This window comes from Bufo gargarizans, chromosome 2, assembly GCF_014858855.1.
Source record: "Bufo gargarizans isolate SCDJY-AF-19 chromosome 2, ASM1485885v1, whole genome shotgun sequence".
Taxonomy (NCBI): Eukaryota; Metazoa; Chordata; class Amphibia; order Anura; family Bufonidae; genus Bufo; species Bufo gargarizans.
In genome coordinates this window covers 628,073,493-628,095,561 of record NC_058081.1, presented here as the reverse complement: position 1 = coordinate 628,095,561, position 22,069 = coordinate 628,073,493, and the positions used below count along the sequence as shown (strand labels likewise).

Genomic DNA, 22,069 nt, shown 5'->3' with positions numbered 1-22,069 from the left:
TATTGTAGCTACTAAGATTGCACCTCAATCAACAATTTATAGGATCATCAAGAACTTCAAGGATAGAGGTTCAATTCTTGTTAAGAAGGCTTCAGGGCATCAAAGAAAGTCCAGCAAGCGCCAGGATCGTCTCCTAAAGAGGATTCAGCTGCGGGATCGGAGTGCCACCAGTGCAGAGCTTGCTCAGGAATGGCAGCAGGCAGGTGTGAGCACATCTGCACGCACAGTGAGGCGAAGACTTTTGGAAGATGGCCTGGTGTCAAGAAGGGCAGCAAAGAAGCCACTTCTCTCCCAAAAAAACATCAGGGACAGATTGATCTTCTGCAGAAAATATGGTGAATGGACTGCTGAGGACTGGGGCAAAGTCATATTTTCCGATGAAGCCTCTTTCCGATTGTTTGGGGCATCAGGAAAAAGGCTTGTCCGGAGAAGAAAAGGTGAGCACTACCATCAGTCCTGTGTCATGCCAACAGTAAAGCATCCCGAGACCATTCATGTGTGGGGCTGCTTCTCATCCAAGGGAGTGGGCTCACTCACAATTTTGCCCCAAAACACAGCCATGAATAAAGAATGGTACCAAAACACCCTCCAACAGCAACTTCTTCCAACAATCCAACAGCAGTTTGGTGAAGAACAATGCATTTTCCAGCACGAAGGAGCACCGTGCCATAAGGCAAAAGCGATAACGAAGTGGCTCTGGGACCAAAACGTTTACATTTTGGGTCCATGGCCTGGAAACTCCCCAGATCTTAATCCCATTGAGAACTTGTGGTCAATCCTCAAGAGGCGGGTGGACAAACAAAAACCCACTAATTCTGACAAACTCTAATAAGTGATTATGAAAGAATGGGTTGCTATCAGTCAGGAATTGGCCCAGAAGTTGATTGAGAGCATGCCCAGTTGAATTGCAGAGGTCCTGAAAAAGAAGGGCCAACGCTGAAAATACTGACTCTTTGCATAAATGTCATGTAATTGTCGATAAAAGCCTTTGAAACGTATGAAGTGCGTGTAATTATATTTCACTACATCACAGAAACAACTGAAACAAGGATTTAAAAGCAGTTTAGCAGCAAACTTTGTGAAAACTAATATTTGTGTCATTCTCAAAACTTTTGGCCACGACTGTATTTCCGATGTTATCTTTCCTTTATCTCCTCTTTCAGGCTTTCCAAGCTTTTTTGTAGCCTGGACTTCTGATTTTTAAAGTCTGAATGTTGACCAAACGTGAGTATTTCTTTTATCTCTTGATTAAGTTGTTCAGAAATGAGCTCAAAATAGTGTCTTTCATAATCAACCATATATTTCAGAAGTCTTAATGAGTTTTCAGTGAGGACACTGTCCCAACCTTTTATGTATTTTGGGTGATCTATATGGATATTTGGTTTTAATGTACTCCTTAGGCCTCTGTAGACAATTTTTTTGGTTTATATACAGTACAGACCAAAAGTTTGGACACACCTTCTCATTCAAAGAGTTTTCTTTATTTTCATGACTATGAAAATTTTAGATTCACACTGAAGGCATCAAAACTATTAATTAACACATGTGGAATTATATACATATCAAAAAAGTGTGAAACAACTGAAAATATGTCATATTCTAGGTTCTTCAAAGTAGCCACCTTTTGCTTTGATTACTGCTTTGCACACTCTTGATGAGCTTCAAGAGGTAGTCACCTGAAATGGTCTTCCAACAGTCTTGAAGGAGTTCCCAGAGATGCTTAGCACTTGTTGGCCCTTTTGCCTTCACTCTGTGGTCCAGCTCACCCCAAACCATCTCGATTGGGTTCAGGTCCGGTGACTGTGGAGGCCAGGTCATCTGGCGCAGCACCCAATCACTGTCCTTCATGGTCAAATAGCCCTTACACAGCCTGGAGGTGTGTTTGGGGTTATTGTCCTGTTGAAAAATAAATGATGGTCCAACTAAACGCAAACCGGATGGAATAGCATGCCGATGCAAGATGCTGTGGTAGCCATGCTGGTTCGGTATGCCTTCAATTTTGAATAAATCCCCAACAGTGTCACCAGCAAAGCACCCCCACACCATCACACCTTCTCCTCCATGCTTCACGGTGGGAACCAGGAATGTAGAGTCCATCCGTTCACCATTTCTGCATCGCACAATGACACGGTGGTTGGAACCAAAGATCTCAAATTTGGACTCATCAGACCAAAGCACAGATTTCCACTGGTATTGTTTGTAAGTTTTTCCCAGATTTTGAAATCCTGTTTGTATATCCATGTTGTTTAGAGGAATTGCTTGGTTTGAAAATACCTGGTTGGCCTCTTGTGTGAAATTATCTTTGTTTATACCCTGTGCTAAAAAGCCTGCCATAACATTTATAGTATGTGGAATTCTTTCCAATCCTAGGGAGTAAATACACGGGGAAATAACCCCTAATCTAACAAGGAATCTTATTGAAAACCCTCATAGGGACCCTCGGGATATTGAATCAGTACACTAAATGGTCTTTTGATATCCTGAGGGTCCCTATGAGGGCTTTCAATAAGATTCCATGTCCAGCACATATCGCAGAGCTGTTAGTGTCCCTCGTATCACTACTAGGGGTGACCGACTGTGGTATGCGATGGCTCCCCAGATCATCGCACCAGCAGTTGGGACACTGTGTCGCTGCACAGCAAAGGCGGGATTGAAGCGCTCACCACAAGGCCTCCATACTTGAACCCAACCAAAATGGGATCCCAAACAAAACCTGAATTCATCGCTAAAAATGATACGGTTCCAGTCCATAACAGTCCAAGTTTCTCGTTCACGACACCACTGCAAACAAAAGTAACGGTGACTGGCTATCAAAGGCAGGACACGTAATGGGTGTAGTCACACCAATTTTCCATCTGCTAAGCACCTAGAAATGGTCTGGGCAGAGAGAGGGGTGTAATGAAGGTGCCACCTGTGTCTGGATGGGAGCTGCTCATGTTTGTCAGTGGATCAAATGATCCTCCCTACTGGTGATCTGTCTGGGCCATCCAGAGCAACGTCAACGTGTGTGCCTGCCCTCATATAACCACTGCTTCCAACACCTCCTAAGAGGTCAGAACAGGGTAAATGGCAGGCAATTCATTGAAACAACAATCCTTCACACCTGTAATCATTTAAATGTCTGCCTGAGACATAACTGAACGACTAGTTTTGCAGTAATCTGACATTTCTATCTGGGTGTGTTATTTTTATTTATTTTTGGCATTGAATGTATATCTTAACGATAATATAGAGTTGAGGTGCAGGGAACATCAATACATATCTCAGCTCATGCAGAACATCACAATATATACCCAAGTTGCAGATCATCTTTATAAAAAGAGGTTCTGCAGCAGCAGAAGTGTTACTTACTTGACTTTTAATGATACTCCCTGTGGCACGCCGACACTCACTGTGGCCCCTAAAACGCTGTGTCTAGAGATCTTCCTCTCTGCGCCATACTCCACCACTGTCCCGAAGAAGCCTGCCCTGAAACACAGGAGACATGGTAACTGGTTCCATTGTTACTAGCAATACATTATCCTGAGACTGCCATGACACACCAGTGCAATAGTCTTCAGGGCAGAGTTCTGCAAAATGTCGACCCTCCAACTGACTACAACTCCCAGTCAGTGCCAGTTTAGTTTCTTAAGGCTGAAGGCATCTGTGTTGGCCCCATGTTCATATGTAGTAATTTATATAATAAAATATATAATAAATATAGTGGCTCACTTTAACTATGGTAAAGGTGCTCCGTTTTTTGGTGACTCACCCCGTCACTGGAAAAGCAATATAAATGTTTTTGAAAAGTAAAAACAGGCACTCACCATCTATATAGTAAGTTCAAAATTAAAATACATTTATTTAAAACATGTTTAAAAAATGATAAGGTTTAAATCAAGCCCGTTCGATTAGGCAAATAGAAGCAATTCAGAATTACCCCCTAAAAAATATAATAAATACAATTATATTCTATGGCATACTTCTTATATAGTCAAGGGCTGTAACAATTAGTGCATTAGTTAATCTATCCTTAGTACGATTGGTGATCAGCTATTAATAGATTTAAGTTAGTATTAGCTTAGTATATACTCTACATTCAATAAACAGTGACTGATATAGCCTCTATGAATAAAAAAAATTAAAATAAATGAATAGTAATAACACACTTCGTAGGTAATGAGAATAAATTTTACAGGTGTTCAAAGTCTTGATAAAAAACATAAGTGACCTTGAATATTCAAAGTTTCAAAAAGGTGGTTATAGCAGAAATCCTTATCCTTTTGTGTTTGATCAATTTGAGATAGGTGAATACGTCTCTTGTTTTAAGCTGAGTACATAGAGAAAATATGTATGTATCAAGGGGAGAAAAACAGAACTGGATCGCACATCCAGAATGCTATGCTTAGATCAAATTAAATTCGCTTCTCGGGGCAATATAAAGGTGTACAGCCCCTTATACTACATGCTGTACCAGAGGCATTAGTGTACATTTTGATCAAAAGGCATAAGCCCACTCACCACGCCAAGGTTGCCTCTTTGAGTGGGACCTACTCTGACAAAAATGGCGCAGCACAATGCGGTGACAAAGCGGCACTGCCCTAGTAGGCGGCAGGACCCAGGAGTCAAACAGCAACCAGCTGTCTGACAATGCCACCCATGGCCCTGGGTCCCACCAACCCAGGGCCGGCCTTTGGGGTGTGCGGCCGCACAGGGCGCCATAGCAACAGGGGCGCCGGGCGGCCGACAGCCCGCAGTGAATCGAATCTTTATTCTGCAGGGGGCAGGGCCTGCGGGGCGGCGGACTTACAACACAGTCACACTCACAGTGTGACACACACTGTGCTCCGGTCCGGACTGAAGGAGTGAGGAGGGGGCGGGGCTCGCGGCAGCTCTGAGCTCCGCTCTGCTGCCTGGCTGGCCTGCCTGTCTCTTTAAGAGAGCAGACCAGTGGCTGCTGGAGCGTAGCCACTGAGCTCCGCCCCCAGAGAGAAAACAGAGCGCGCCCAGCCAGCAGACACAGCAAGGCCCACGCGGCAGCACTAGTCTACAGCTAGAGAACAAGTAGGTATTTTTTATTTGGAGAAATGATTATGATTTATGTGAATGTGCCAACAGTGCCATGGGGGATGGGGGGACGGGACAGAGATGTGCTGATGCTGCCCAAGTGGAAGGGACAGGGAGAAGTGTGCCAATGCCATGGTGACTGGGGGACGGGACGGGACAGAGTCTCTGTTGTCCCCCTTCCCCCAGTCACCATGGCATTGGCACATTTCTCCTCCAGATGGGCAGCATCAGCACATCTCTGTCCCCCCCCCCCCCACCCCCACTCCCCCAGTCACCATGGCATTGGCACATTTCTCCCTGTCCCCTCCAGATGGGCAGCATCAGCACATCTCTGTCCCACCCCCGCGTCACCATGGCATTGGCACATTTCTCCTCCAGATGGGCAGCATCAGCACATCTCTGTCCCACCCCCGCGTCACCATGGCATTGGCACATTTCTCCTCCAGATGGGCAGCATCAGCACATCTGTGACGCGGGGGTGGGGTGGGAGGGCAGAGATGTGCTGATGCTGCCCATCTGGAGGGGACAGGGAGAAATGTGCCAATGCCATGGTGACGCGGGGGTGGGGGGGGGGCAGTGATGTGCTCATGCTGCCCATCTGGAGGGGACAGGGAGAAATGTGCCAATGCCATGGTGACGCGGGGGTGGGGGGACAGAGATGTGCTGATGCTGCCCATCTGGAGGGGACAGAGAGAAATGTGCCAACGCCATGGTGACTGGGTGGGGGGATGTGCTGCTGCCAGCCCACTGGCCCATCTGGAGTGGGAAAAGTGTGCAATGGGTGAGGGGGGGGGGGGGGAGGCTCAGAGAGGACCAGGGGGGGCTCATAGAGGACAGGGGGACAGTGTGCTTTCCTGCTACTACATCAACCCCCCCCCCCCAGGGATTTTGGGGGCCATTAAGGGTTGGACTTTAACTCCTTTCTGCTGATGTTGAGTGTGCACATAGCCACCAATCATATTCCTCTCCCCCAGCACATCAGTTACCTTTAGGAGGGGGGGATATGATTGGTGGCTATGTGCACAATCCGCATCATCCAACCCAACCACTAATGCCCCCCAAAATACCCGGTGTGGGGGTGGGGGGGGGGTATGACTGGCAGGAGGAGCAATGTGTATGCGGGCCCTTGCCCTGCACTCGCTCAGCTGTGCTTGCATACATATCGTGCCCTGTGTCCACTGTCCTGTGCCCACTCTGCTAAAGCCTGGCATAGCCCAGCTTTACCAAAGCAGACAGGCAGGAACTGTGATGTGATCATATTTATCATATGTATGTGTGTGTGTCCGTCCCTGTGTGTGTGTGTGTCTCTTCCTGTGTGTCACCATCACCATGCCCACTGTTCCTATGTCTTGACGCAGCTGCATCAGGACGTTCTGTGCGGAGGAAGAAGGAAGAGGAGGCAGCGCCGCCAGCAGGGAGTCCGTGCGATAGACACAGGAAGGCACACTAAGGACTAAGGTAAAACTACCACATGATCTACACTAGTGTTATCTGTGGTTTTACATAGGACTGCAGGTAACACTACCACATTATCAGCACTAGTGTTATCTGTGGTTTTACATAGGACTGCAGGTAACACTACCACATTATCAGCACTAGTGTTATCTGTGGTTTTACATAGGACTGCAGGTAACACTACCATATTATCAGCACTAGTGTTATCTGTGGTTTTACATAGGACTGCAGGTAACACTACCACATTATCAGCACTAGTGTTATCTGAGGTTTTACATAGGACTGCAGGTAACACTACCACATTATCAGCACTAGTGTTATCTGTGGTTTTACACTCTATTTTAGTTTGACATTTATTGTTTACCACTTGATTGTCTACTGTTATTTTATTTAATATGAATGATTATATTGTGCTTACATGTTTAATACCTTTTGAATAAAAGTTGTATTTTTATCATAGCTTGTAATCTGCTTTTTGGGGACTTAACGGAATGGAAGGTTTTAAATTGAGCAGATATTGGAGAAACGGGTGTGACCACTGAAAGGGTGTGGTTACTGAGGGGTGTGGTTACTGAGGGGCATGGTTACTGAGGGGCGTGGTCACTATGGGTCGCTGTAAAGCTTTCTCGCACAGGGCGCCTAAAGGCCTAAGGCCGGCCCTGCACCAACCCACCAGTACAGCGCCACATGCAGTACTGCACCATGTGAACAGTTGTCTAACACAACATGTCCATTGCTATCAGGAACTGCAGGTCACTGCAGGAGTGCGGATGCCATTAATAAAGAAGAAAGATTAAACATGTATGTATCAAGGGGAGAAAAACAGAACTGGATTGCACATACCCAAAGCTATGCTTAGATTTAATTAAATTCACTTCTCATCGCAATATAATGGTGTACAGCCCCCTATACTACATGCTATACCAGAGGCATTATTGCCTTTTGATCAAAATGTACACTAATGCCTCTTGTACAGCATGCAGTATAGGGGCTGTACACTTTAATATTGCGCTGAGAAGCGAGTTCAATTAGATCTAAGCATACTATTGTGGATGTGCGATCCAGTTCAGTTTTTTTTTCCCTTGATATAGAGAAAATATGGTTCTTTATAATTGATGCACAGAGGTTCAGAAACTGTAATACGATGAAAACTATTTATAAATAAAGGTTCCAAAGAAAAATCCAATTCTGTTTATCAAGGATGGATTACTTAATACACTAATTGTTACAGCCCGTGACTATATCAGAAGTATACCATAGAATATAATTGTATTTATAATTTTTTAGGGGGTCATTCTGAATTGCTTCTATTTGCCTAATCGAACGGGCTTGCTTTAAACCTTATATTTTTTTAAACATGTTTTAAATAAATGTGTTTTAATTTTGAACTTACTCTATAGATGGTGAGTGCCATGCTCATATGTGTCTGCATTGCTGAGAAAAATGATGTGTAACATATGCTAATAAGCCTCTAGGATCAATAGGGGAGTTGCCGCGCTCACCACTTTGACAGGGCCAGGCAGTGAAAACATCATCATCACTTGGCCCTGTCAATCAAAGTGGAGAGGGCGCGGCAGTTGCAGAGAGAGCTGAGCCTCTGGGTGTAATGGCAACGCCCCTGTTGCTCCTAGAGGCTAATTTACATATATTAAAACATACTTTTTCTCAGCAATGCGGGCACATATGAACATGGGACCAACACAGGTGCCTTCAGCTGCCAAGTGTACATGTAACAGGTCAGCCGGTGTCATAGGTACAAATCTGCTGACAACTACCCTTTAACAAGTTAGTGGCAGTGCACAGAAATGCTCCAGAGGGAGCAGACATGCATTACTAGTACAACCATCTGCTTCTGAGGAATGAAAAAAAACTCCATCAGTTAAGCGGTTTTGCCTTTTAGTATAAACAATCCATAGTAAATGCCCCCACTCCCCTGTTAGGATTTGGAGTAATCAATAAGTGCAGTCTCTGGAGTGGCAAGCTCTTGACTTCACTCCTCATGCCACTGACATTGAAAGGATTAAACAACACATGAATCAATTGGTGTGGAGAAAAATAATCACAATTTTATTACCGGAGCACCACAGGGTTAATCCTAATTGGATTGCAATAGGCTCATAATTCACTGTCAGTGCATCGACTGATACGTGGTTCCAGAATAGATACAGCAAGGAAAAGAACAGAGCTATTCTCATTTTTACAGGGCTGACACCGGGTGATGAAATGAGTGCATTGATAGCAAGGACTAATCCCTGGGCGTCACGGCTCTGAAGCTTCTACAATAACCACAGCTGCAGCCTCATACATCTCAATAGAAATCAAAGAGCTAACATAAAAGGTGCAGCTGGCAAGGCTTTTGTTTTTATGGAAAATGTCAAAACTGCAAACATGTTTTAATCTATGGCTAAAGAGGACAACCCTTCTTATATCCTAGCGAGACATACAGCCAATAGAGGAAGGTTCTAATGCGACTCCCACCTATCTGCACGGGCTGAGAGTCCTTGGAAAGAGCAACTTAAGTGTCGTTGGCACTGGATGGACATTCAAAAATGTTGTGCCAAGTGGTTTCTTTGCAATTTAAGTTGATGGCAGTGGTGGGGATGGTACATGTGTTTTCCTGCAAGATGCATAGGGAATATGCTTAGAGAGTTTGCACGGTGGGATTAATATATATTTTGTATAAGAGGCAGAATGAATTTAAACAAAATTGCTTCAATGACTCCCTATGCTTCCTGGTCTCAGCTCAACAGACATGAAATGCCAATAGATGGTTGCTCAGCAGATCAGTGACTTGCTCAGTCAGTCATTGGCTGAGCAGGCATCTCCAGGATGGCATTTCTTCCATGTCGAGCTGGGATCAGGAAGTGTAGACCAGCTGGGACCTGGTAAGCCTTGTAATGGCTGTGACAGGGATCGGTGAGGTGAGTAATGTTCTTCAAAGAGTACCGGTCAGTACCTGTTTTAACACACACATGTATTCCCCATGAAATAACAATCCTGGAGCATATTTTCTTATAAAAGTGTGTTGTGTTGCTCGTCTGTCCTTCCTTCTGGATACAGATGAGTAAATTGATTCTAAACTACCTGGATTTGTTATACATTTCCCAAAAAACTTGTCACCAAACGAATCCAAACTTTTTGCATTTCTGATGAATCAAGTAAAAACGGAGCCCAGCTTAATTTTAAAGTGAATATTGGCGGGGAAAACCTTGATGGAGGATCACATGACACTGTGAGAATGTGGGGGGAAGAGCTTGCCCTAACTGGCTCAGATGTTGAAAGACAGACTGATCAGCCAATCAGAGGCAGTTCGCAAGAAGGTCCTTATGCGTAAAAGAAAAAAAATGCCCTTCTGTTCCCAGCTAGGCTTGTGAAAGAATGGCAGTGTCTGACAAAAAGCTAATTCAGACACAAGTAGGGTTGTTTCGGGTATTGAACTTTCGATTCCTAATCGATACTTCTAGCCCGGTATCGATACGATAGATCTCTATTAGGGTGAATAGACAAGGGATTAAAATATCCCAGGTTCTAGCCCCTAAGGGGGGAAATCATTATTAAATAAACTGTAAAATAAAAAAAATGAAAAAAAAAATTAAACACATCAAAATATTAAGTATAAATCACCCCCTTTCCCAATGTTACATATAAAATATATAAACAATAAATAAAATATTACATATCACCATGTCCGAAAAGTCCAAACTCTTAAAATATAAAAAAATATCTCCTATGCGGTGAACGCCATAAAAGCAAAAAAAATTTTTTTTTTAAAACTGCGTGAGTCGCCATTTTTTTTTTTTGTCACCTTGTCGCCCCAAAAAATAGGATAGGACTGTTTGATTATTTTTTTCTCATGGTATCGAGTATCGCAATACTTTTTTATGGTATCGAGACAGATTTAAAATTTTGGTATCGAAACAACCCTAGCCACAAGCCACTAATCTAGAATGATAGGGACACGATAAGCAGAGTATACAAAGATATATCTGGGAATATTTTAGGAACTTTGATCATGGAAAGCATATAGAGGAAGCAAGGTACTGGTCACTCAAAGTTCTGGATATTCATGCAGCTTGTTGTCAAGTAGTTCTACATTACAAAATCTTACAAGAAAAAGAAACTCAAGTTTCTACAATTCATAGGCTTATTGCCAGCACCCCAATAACATACTTATGTGCCAGTATTGTAATTTGTACATACATACATATATATATATATATATATATATATATATATATATATATTTAAAAAAAAAAAAACAAAAAAAACTTATACTTACCTCCTCCAGCGATGCGATGCAGGCCTCTTCCGGCCTGTGTCCCTCGCTGGCTCTGGCGGCGCGATGACTGTGCCCTGCCGGCGCCCCCCTTCTGACAGCACCCCGAGCGGCCACCCCGTCCAAGTAACGGCCCAGGTACCACATTATTAATGAGCACTAAGAGGATAAGATCGTGGACTGGATGGCTCACTCCTCCTCTCAGTCACAGCAGGATGATGTTGAGGTCACCTCTGAGTCTGACACCATGCCATGGAGCTAGGAGTCACAGAATACCATCTGCTTCTCCTCCTTGCATCTCAAGAAAAGCCTTTCACTTGCAACACCTATTTTCAAAACCCCACCACGCGCTATGGAAGATACACAAGAGTATCTCCCTTTTAAAGACTTGTCTGAGAACAGTCAGCATTTGGATTGCCATGAGGAGATTTATGGGGACCCCATGCATAGCTGTGTTGGTGGTGGTAAAAGTGGCACTTGTAGCCACTATTGTGGCAGTAGTAGTTACACTGGCACTTGGAGTAAATACATAGCAGGAAATAGGGAGAAGGGCCAAGGAGCCCATGATGACAAATCATAGTCTGATAAAAGTGTCATGGAGGGGGCGATGACGACTATGATTGTGTCTTGGACACGACCTAGGACCCAGATTGGGCTGCTGAGGAGTAGGTGACAGCAGAGGGAGAGAGTGGTTGCCGTGGCGGCAACAAAGGGCAGAGACAACGTGTTGCCATAAACTCCCCAAAAAATTGCCAGGGCTAGATCAAACTGTTGTGCCTTTTCATAGGTGTATAATATTTATATCATAATATCCTAATTATAGTGGATTTGATATATAATAGGCCATGTTGTGTTATATTCACCATTGTGTATGTATTTTAAAGTAGGCCGAAAGAGGTTAATGGAAAAGACACAGTTAATATAATTTCTTCTCTGTAGATGTGCCAGTCTGAGAAGAGTCATTCTTGTCTCCTTATAGATTTATGACTGAGATAAGGATATTTTCTAGATGCATCTGGTACTAATTATCCCCATAGTTTAATGCCTATTGATAAGGCAGAAAATCTGTGATGTATATGTATAATAAACATCAAGTTTTAGTATAAGATAATCAGTAGGACATATGTATTGTACTATATTATTGGATATTATGAAGGACAACAATGCATCTATTATCTTATATATTTCTCACTAGGAACGTATACACTCCTGAAGCATGATGAGGAGATTTTTAAGTGTACATTTTATAGTAAGATAGTGTTATTTTAACTAACAATCAATCAACCGTTGGAGTAGATAACAGAAGATTTCACAGCAGCATATCCAGTGTCACTTTTATTGGGAACCAAGAGTGCACACACATAGCAATACGACGTTTCGGCTACACAGTAGCCTTTTACAGTATACTTGAGAAAGGCTACTGTGTAGCCGAAACGTCGTATTGCTATGTGTGCGCACTCTTGGTTCCTAATAAAAGTCACACTGGATATGCTGCTGTGAAATCTTCTGTTATCTACTACTACATGTGGGACGGTGGTGAATTGGCGGTCCCATCATGGCTGATGCATTCCGGATAGGTCAGAAGGTCCATTTTGTGCTGCTCTACAACTATTTCTTATCAACCGTTGGAGTAACAGAGGAGACACACATATCTGTGAGAGTACAAGGTCCATTATATTCTTATCGGTACATAAATTTGAGAGTAGCTTGGGAAATGTCTCAAATGGTCACGATGAGAAGAGAAGATGTAACAAAGTTGCAGCACTCACCGGAATACTGATTACTTCTTTATTCGGGCTTCCTTAGAAGACAGCATGAAGGATCCAGGGGCCCTTGGATCCTTCATGCTGTCTTCTAAGGAAGCCCGAATAAAGAAGTAATCAGTATTCCGGTGGGTGCCGCAACTTTGTTACATCTTCTCTTCTCATCGTGACCTACAGTCTGCATCTCTGTTTTGCTGAGCACCACACAGCGAAGCATATTATACCGCATTCACGGTTATTCAACTACTGACAGCAATACCAGTGGAAGCAGTGCCGCCGTGTCTCTCTCTCTCTCTTTGCAAATGTCTCAAATGGTACCCAAACCTCTGTGTTTTAATTGGTTCATGTGTCAAAGGTAATCCCTTATCTTGGATTTAGGATTCCATATATTATGTGTATAGAATGTAAGAGAAATCAGACCTGTACAGTTAACCCTTAATAGTGATGATGCTAGTAGCTTATGCAATAGTGCCACCTAGGTATGAATAGGTAACATTGCACCAACAGCTGAATTGCATTCTGGGTGATAGTGACATCACAGTCATTATCATATGTACAAGTCTAACCGTCAATAATTGGAAAACTCCAAGTTAGGAAGGTGTGTCTAACTGATAAGTTTGTGATCATAAACCACACACATATGAAGGGGAAGAAAGAAAAAAAAAAAAAAAACAGGGAACAACAGGAGACACAGAAACACAGAGAAACAAAGAAAGAAAAGAGAGACCCCAGGAGAAAAATCCAAATGATCAGAATGGACCTTAGAGCCGACTTCCCATTAGACTATGCATATCATCCGCATTCTTGGGTAATGTATAACTTTATTACGTGTAGTATCGATTGAATTAATTGGCCTGATATTTAAAAACGTCCCACTTTATTGCGGATGTGTAATATTAGATATACTACATCAATATAATCACTATTCAGTAAAGATGCACATTACTGAATAAAAGATCTAATATTGATATCAGAGAGAATGTCCGATTGGAATATTCATTCCATAGTCATATCAGGCTTGATAATTTATAACTTATGTATCAATACTACCCGATATCCGAGATTGGTCATAGTTTGAGCAGAGCAAGGGTTCGTATCTGTCCTCATCACTATTGTGTATATCTCATAATTGTTGTCGGGACGCTTGTATTACATTTTATGTTTGAGAGGTGATATGGAACGTGGGTAGTGGTGTTAGAGCCATCTAGTGGCGAATTTTGGGTACTGCATATCACTGTATGTTATTGCATATTATTGAGTTTGATTGTATTTTGAGTTATTGTATCATAAATTATATATATTTTTGCTTAGACGCTTGTACCACGATTTACCGATTGCACAACCTAATTAAATTATTCTACAAATTATTTTTGAGGTGTTTTATATGTCCACCTCTAGGATCAATTCCCTTTGAAATATTTCCTTTGATCCTTTCTTTTATATAAAGCATTTGGTTTATATCCCCAACATAAATGTGCCAGACATAAGCCAAGTGCGGCTGCGCCTAACTCTGTGCGAGTATCTCTCATCTGACAGTTTCTCCACACTGCTGGGAGACAAAAAAAGTGCTGTGTGCAAGATCTGCAGGAATAAATTAAGCCGTGGGGGTTTAAACACAAAGGTTGGCACCATGACTCTACTGCAGCACATGAAGAGGCATCATGAGTTCCTGTGTTGCGGTAGCCAGGCAGCACCCACATGCAGTACAGTGTCTTTGTCATCTAAATAATCAGTTACTGCTTCTCTTGCTCAAACAACTCTGAACCACTGATGTCACGACCATTGGTCACATGGCCTAGGCACAGATCAGCCCCATTCACTTGATAACCCCTTTAACTCCCACCTGGCCAAGTTGCTGACGGTGCAGTTGTTGCCGTATGACTTAGTGGATTCTGCTGCCTCACTGGAAGATAGCTGCCATTATTCTAAAAAACACACACCAAGGGCCAGATTTATCATTACTCTGACGGCTCACTCCACTTTCACATATGGCTAAAGTCAGTTTTAGCCAAGTCAGATTTATGATCGGCCCTTTAAGACTGTAATAAATGTGGTTTGACGGTAGCAGTTTATCCGTCAGTAAGCAGCTTTACAAAAGTCGCACATCTTTACAAAAAAGTCGCACGTTTTATGAAAAAGTCGCATGTTCTATTAAAAAGTCTCATAAGATAAGCATGGTCCTCACTGGAGTGAAATTGCGACTTTTTTGCGACTTTTTAAATAGTCCCAATAGTAAATCTGTCTACACATTCATTTACATAAGAAAACACGCCCACTTTCAGAAAACTAGCGAGCATAGTGCAGAGCACAAAAAAGTCGCAAATTTGTGCGCAGTTTTAGTGTTTGGGACTTTTTTTAGACTTTTTCACTCCATTATTCTGACCTGAGCTAATGATAAATCTGGCCCCAAGTGTTTATCCTCCTCCTCCCAGGTCGCTCTGCATTTAGGGGAAATAATACATGCTCCCTGCATGGCACAGGTCATACATATTTTCGTGCAATTCTTTTTGTAACAGTACAGTGGCTTGCAGAGTGTGCTGGCCATGTCCAGGAGACTGTCCTTGCATTTCAGCCATTCTTATGTGGCAAAGAATGATATTTTTTTTTTCATGCACCAGACCTCCTCAGCAGGGAGCATGTGTTGTTTCGTGGTCAGGCAGTAGCAGCTCACCAGAGATGCCTGTTGTTTACTGTGGCCCTTTAAAGAGGACAAAACAAAGGGGAGTCGTCCCTCCAAGGGAGAATGGTGCAGCCGCACCTCTCACCAAAGTACTGCTCAGAAGCGTAATATGTGAAAGTTAAAGGGGCAGTAACGTTCTAAAATATGTAACTTTTAATAATACAAGTAAAATTATATAATCCCCTTACAAACATAAACAGACAGACACAAGCGGGACCCTAAGTACGCGTAGACCGCTGGGAGGCGGGTCACGGTAGATGGGGCCCCACGGGCAGACCCTTGTTTAACTTGTGTGGACCCCAAGGATCAGGGGGAACCACACCTGGTGGTGAAAATAAACATGGACGTCCTGTGTCCCAGAGTAAGGGCCAGGACAATGCCTTGTGTGGGTAAGAAAACAAGGATAGATCTTACCGGTACAAAGTTATAGGCAGTGTTTATTCACCGAGCTCAGAAGGTCACCGGAAATGATGGTCCTTTCCCAGCGCATAGATTGGGTGTCCTTTAAAGCAGGGTCTTCGTGAGATAGGCCCTTTAAAGAGGCCACTAAATTTGTCAGTAGGGACAACTTCTACATAACTGATGTCATCCCATATTTATCGCTTAAGCTAATGCTGAAGCAACAAGGGATGTGGAAGAAGAGCAGCTAATGCATCTTGCTGGCCAACCTGTAGCTATTGGGAACCCACATGAATACAGTCCCATGGAGGAGGAAGTGGAGGATAAGAACCTGCCACTGGAGAAGGAGAAGCAGGAGTAGTTGCCTGTGCAGGAGGATGAGTGTAGTGGTGGTGGTCATGACGACACTGGTCATGATAAGCAATCATATCAGCAGAAGGCGTAGTTGGAAAGACCTGGGTACTCGGGTACGCTGACATGAATTGCAAGCTGTAGGCTTGCTTACATACTGACAGGCATTTCGTTCACACAAAGCAATCTGATGATTATTGGATAGCCATGGTTTTAGGCCCTCACTATCAAAGCAAAATGGGGAAATGTTTTCCCGTTGTTCAAAAGGGAGGCCAAATTGCTTTATTACAAGAAAACTGTGTATGCAGCATGCTGCAGCTTCAGTCAAGCAGACACCTGCTGCCTGCGTGCCTCACCAGGAGGCTCCTCTCCACTCCTTGCCAAGTCACCGACCTCCCGCCATGTCTGCTACCACAAGCAACAGAAGCCACAGTAGCAGGCAGTTCAGTATCATCCACATGATGGAGAAATTTTGTTCGTGTGCTGTGCCATGCTGATGCAAACCAGCAAATGGAGATGTACCACTTGAACTCCCAGGTTCAGTCCTATCTGGACTCTGGCCTTTCTCCAATGCATACTGTGTTCCCTGACAACATAGACTTCTGGGCAGGCAGATTGGAACAGTGGCTGGAATCGGCCCAGTATGCTCTCTGTACTGTCTTGAACAGCCTTAATTTTCATCTCAGAGAGGGTTTTCAGCATATCACACCCAAATGGACAAAGTTGTTCTCTGTCAGAGACAAAACATTACTTTTGTCAAAATGAACGAGGCATGGATTTTCCGACACCTCCAGCTGAGACTGATTATTGTAACCACTAGGTGGCAGTATCACACAGTGATGCAGCCTCCTACTGGTGTACATTGTAAAGGAGGCCCAGCAGTATCTTCTAGACTTCTGGGGCTGCTGACTGTAAAGGAGGAGAGAAGGTGTCTGCCTCCTCCTGCCCTCCCTGCTATCAGAAAACTGTGATGCTGGAGAGAAGGACTCCTCTGCGGTTCTGGGCTGATTTCTCAGGTGTGTGACAGCAATTAGCTGTAGGAGACTAAAGGGGGGGGGGGGGGGGATAGGGGGATTTGTTTATAGCAGACACATATCTATGTATGTGTGCTGCTCTCTGCAGGGTTCAGAGTGGCATTGGGGGACGGACGGACTGTGCCATAGATCCCCCAATGCCTCTGCTTTAGGTGCACCCCCATAAGTGCCCCAGCTCTAGATTCCCCCACTATAAAAGCACCCCTAATATTGAATCTTCTCCAGTTGCCCCCCTAATACTACTGCAGCTGCTCCAGGATCCCCACTATTACCCTGCATCAGGTGACCCCAATGTCTCTACTTCAGTTATGACCCTCCATTTGTGCCCTTTGCTCACGTTGCTCCTCTAGCACCTTTGCTTGGGCTTTGTTAAAAGGTTGTGATCTGCAAAGGGGGGTTGGACTTATGCCCAAAAAATTCGGCACAGTGCGTCACATTCTCCAGTATTGACACGTATAGTTTACATGGCAGCAGTGATGATATTCTGTATTTACAGGCATCACTGCTGCCATGTAAAGAGATACTGGTGGTGGAGGATTTAAAGGGGTTGTCCAGGTTTTCAAGTTATCCTCTCCACACCATAGGGCATAACTATATGAATAGTGGGGTACGATTCTGCAACCCCCACTGATCGCAGGAAAGGGTCCTGGTTCCCCTTTTTAAGGTGTGACAGGCTACACATACGCCCTGCTGCTCCATTAATTCTCTTTGGGACCACTGTAATTAGACAGTGCTATACTCCATCTCCGGCAACCCCATAGAGAGTGGATGGAGAGGCAGGGCATATGCACGACCTGCTACTCAGTCAAGAAGGTGGATCAGTGGGGGCTCCAGCGTTCAGACCCACACGGATCTCTTAGTTTTTCCCGATCTTGTGGATAGAGGATAACTAGAAAAGTGGACACAGGCCCTTTAACCCCTCTCCGACTGCCCACTGTGTATATCTGCACATGCCCCATGCACGTATATACACGTGATGCAGCGCTTTAATCCCAGCGCTGATCAAAGCTTAGCCCCCTATCCTTTTACAGAACAGGATTATAAAGGCTCAAAGGGCTCCCTAGTTAAGGCATTTAGCAGAAGGTTTAGATCCCAGGGTGGAAACTTGGGTACCTTCATTGGGATGATTCTATCTACTACCTTGAAGAATCTTATTACCCAAGGGTCAATAGCAAAATGTTTTCCCCCCAGGGCAGAAAGGGCTGAGACCTGTACTTTAAGGGTGCTTTTAGCTAATCCCTTAGACAATCCCTTCTGGAGAAACTCCAGAATCTGTCGGACTGAAATATCACAGGGTAAAGGCACCTGCCCCGATCCCTGTAAAGTCTAAAAGCTTCTTCCAAACTCTCATATAGATAGAAATTGTTACAGCTTTTCTGCTTCTTAGAAAATGTAGACAATAAAGCTTCAGAAAAACCTTGTCTAATTATATCTGTAAAGAATAAATCAAGGCAACTGGACGTACTGTAGATTTCTTGAAAACGTTTCACTCGTTTTTCCAACTAGCTTTCTCAATTCTGAGTGACTGTACAAAAATTCTGGGAATAAATATGTAACTGAATCAACATCTGGTAATTATACCCTTGTCTAATTAGTATTGACCGCTCAAATTCCAGGCCGAAAGGTGCAGACCCCTGACATTTGGATGACATACCGGTCCCTGCATCAGAAGGTCTGGGATCTCCTGAAGGATCCATGGATCTGAGACCGACATCAACCTCATGAGAGAAAACGATGCTCTCTTTGGCCAGAAGGGAGCTATCAGAGCTATTCTTGCGCCCTCGTCCCTGATCTTATTGAGGACTAGAGGAATGAGCTGGAACGGGGGAAAGGCATAGCCCAGGCATGCTCAACCTGCGGCTCTCCAGCTGTTGCAAAACTACAACTTCCAGCATGCCCGTACAGCTTACAGCTATCAGCCTACAGCAGGGCATTGTGGGAGTTGTAGTTTTATAACAGCTGGAGGGTTGCAGGTTAAGCATGGCTGGCATAGCCTAAGGGAAGTTCCATTTCTGAAGAAAGGCATCCACCCCAATTCTTTTGGGTTGAGATAATAAAATCTCTCTACCTTTCTGTTCTGTCTGGTGGCAAAAAGATCGATAGAGGGGATCCCCCAGAGAGAAACTATCTTCAAGAATACAGAAGTGTTCAGGGACCATTTTCCCTGTCTTAGCTGATGACCGCTCCGGAAATCTGCCTGAAAGTTCTTCTGGCCTCTTATGTAGAGAGCAGACAGATGACTTACCATTCCTTCCAAAAATGGAATAACCGGTCTGCTTCCCTCATGAGGGAAACCGATCTTGTCCCCCTTGATGGTTTATGTAAGCTACTGCAGACTGATTGTCCGACATTATTCTGACATGTTTTAGATAAATAAAGGGTAACGCTGTCTCCAAGGCCAGTCTTATGGCTAGCAGCTCTTTCCTGTTTGAGGAGAACATCTTCTGCATTGGATACCACTGGCCCTGAATCATCTGGTCTAAAAAACGAGCTCCCTATCCCCATGGGCTGGCATCTGTTGTTATCACTACTCGATAGGGGTAACCCCAAGGAATCCCCTGACTCAGGTGGGTGCCGTCTTCCCACCAGCATAAATCTTCTAATGTTTTCTTGGAGATCATTATCTTCGAGTCCAAAGATCCCCCAGTTTTCCTCAATGATGGTATTTCTTGCTGTGGCTGTCGAGTATGAAATTGGGCCCATTCCACTGCCGGAATACAGGAGGTTAGTGACCCCATAACCGACATAGATTTTCTGACTGTCAATTTCTGGGCAGTCTGTAACATTTGAAGCTTTGTATGGACTCGCAAAATTTTCTCCTCGTCAGAAAGATTCTTTGCACTACCGAATTCAGGAAAAGCCCTAGAAACACTTGACAAGTTTCTGGCACAAATCTGGACTTTGAGATTGATATCCATCCTAAATCTTCCAGAATGTTCCTCACCCCCTAAACTGCCATCACACAATCCTGCTGAGAGACTGCCATGATTAGAAAATTGTCCAGATAGGGCAGGAATAGAATGTTCCCCTTTCTTATAAATGATGCTACTTCTGCCACAACCCTTGTAAATATTCTGGGGGCCATAAAGAGGCCAAACGGAAGAGCCTGAAATTGGAATTGACGGATACTTCCTTCTACAGTCACTGCCACTCTGAGGAACTGTTGGTGTACAGGATGAAAAGAGATGTGATAATATGCATCCTTTAAATCCAGGACCGCCCAAAAACATTTGTGATACAGAAGATGAACTGCTGATTTGTCTGTTTCCATCTTGAATTTCCTGAGGAGAAGGTATATGTTTAGATGTTTCAGATTATTAATTGTGCAAAAGGAGTTGTCTGGTTTCTTCACTAGAAGCAGCGGAGAGTGGAACCCCTTCCCCTGTTCTGTCACCAGGACTGGTATTAACACCCGCTTCTCTAACAGCTTTATCATTTCTGTCTCCATAACTAAACTCTGCGTCTTTGTGGCTACAAACCTTTTGGGAGGATTTGCACAGAATTCTAACTTTAAACTTTCTCTTATGCTCTTCCTGACCCAATCTCCTGCCACCTTCTCCCACGCGGGAAGAAAAGATTTTAGCCTTCCTCCCACTGGACTTCTGGCGTCATTGCCGTGATGGCTTCTTAGGCTGGAAAGAGGAACTACCGAACAGGAAGCCCTTTCCCCCAGACCCCCTTGATCTAGGGTTCTGGCTTTTATTGATAATTTGCCCCCTATTCTGAAATCTAACTGATGAACGAAAGGGCCATCTGGATCTAGAAAATGGAGTCGAGAAAGCACCAGGAGAAAACCTCTTTTTCTTATCTGCCGCCTTCTTTAAGAGGGAATCAAGTTCTGGACCAAAAAGAAATTGACCCTGACAAGGAATGCTGCACACTGTCTGTTTAGAGGACAAATCTCCATCTCTCCAATTCTTTAACCAAAGAGCTCGGGAGGCAGAATTAGACAAGGAGGAAGCCTGCGCAACCAGCTTAACCAAATTCACAGAGGCAATGCAGAGTAGGCAAGAAGGCCAAAATCTGCTCCCTTGGACACTTTTCTCTAATCTGACATTCCAACCAGATACTCATGGATCTGGCCGTGACAGTGGCAGCAATACTTGGTCTAAACGTGGAGGCCGCAGCCTCCCAGGTGCTTTTTAGAGAAGAATCAATCTTCTTATCTAATAGGTCCTTCAGGAATCCCATATGCTCAAAGGGGAGAGAGTACTTTTTTGAGATCTTGGAAATGGCGACATCAATCTTTGGGGCTTTTTTTACCACCATGTCTCATTTGAAGACCACCTGATGGACCCCTAGAGTAGAAACTCCAAAAAAGTTACCCCATTTTGGAAACTACGGGATAGGGTGGCAGTTTTGTTGGTACTATTTTAGGGTACATACGATTCTTGGTTGCTCTATATTACACGTTTTGTGAGGCAAGGTAACAAGAAATAGCTGTTTTGGCACCGTTTTTATTTTTTGTTATTTACAACATTCATCTGACACGTTAGATCATGTGGTATTTTTATAGAGCAGGTTGCCACGGACGCGGCAATACCAAATATGACAACTTATTTTGGTTGTTTGTTTCAGTTTTACATAACAAAGCATTTTAAACAAAAAGATTCTTTAGTGTCTCCCCATTCTGAAAGCCATAGTTGTATTTATTTTTTGGGCGGCTGTCTTGAGTAGGGGCAAAAAATTTTCGGGATGAGATGGCTGTTTGATTGGCACTATTTTGGAGTGTGTATAACTTTTTGATCGCCTGCTATTACACTTTTTGTAATGTAAGGTGACAAAAAAAGGCTTTTTTTTTTTACACAGTTTTTCATTTTTTTTTTACAGTATTCACCTGAGGGGTTAGGTCATGTGATATTATTATTGAGCAGGTTATTACGGACGCGGCGATACCCAATATGTCTGCTTTTTTTTTAATGCAAGTTTTACACAATTATTCATTTTTGAAACAAAAAAAAAAAATCATGTTTTAGTGTCTCCATAGTCTGACAGCCATAGTTTTTTTTCAGATTTTGGGCAATTATCTTGGGTAGGGTATGATTTTTGCAGGATGAGATGATGG

The 22,069-nt window shown here is 43.6% G+C and overlaps 1 protein-coding gene across 1 annotated transcript in view; it reads right to left on the bottom strand.

The window, feature by feature from the left end:
- DNAJC11 (DnaJ heat shock protein family (Hsp40) member C11) overlaps positions 1-22,069 on the bottom strand; it is a 204,644-nt gene that overhangs the window by 21,931 nt on the left and 160,644 nt on the right. Inside the window, exon 10 of the mRNA XM_044282132.1 lies at positions 3,352-3,468. Within this exon, the coding sequence (XP_044138067.1) occupies positions 3,352-3,468 (117 nt within the window). The remainder of the gene's footprint in view (positions 1-3,351; positions 3,469-22,069) is intronic.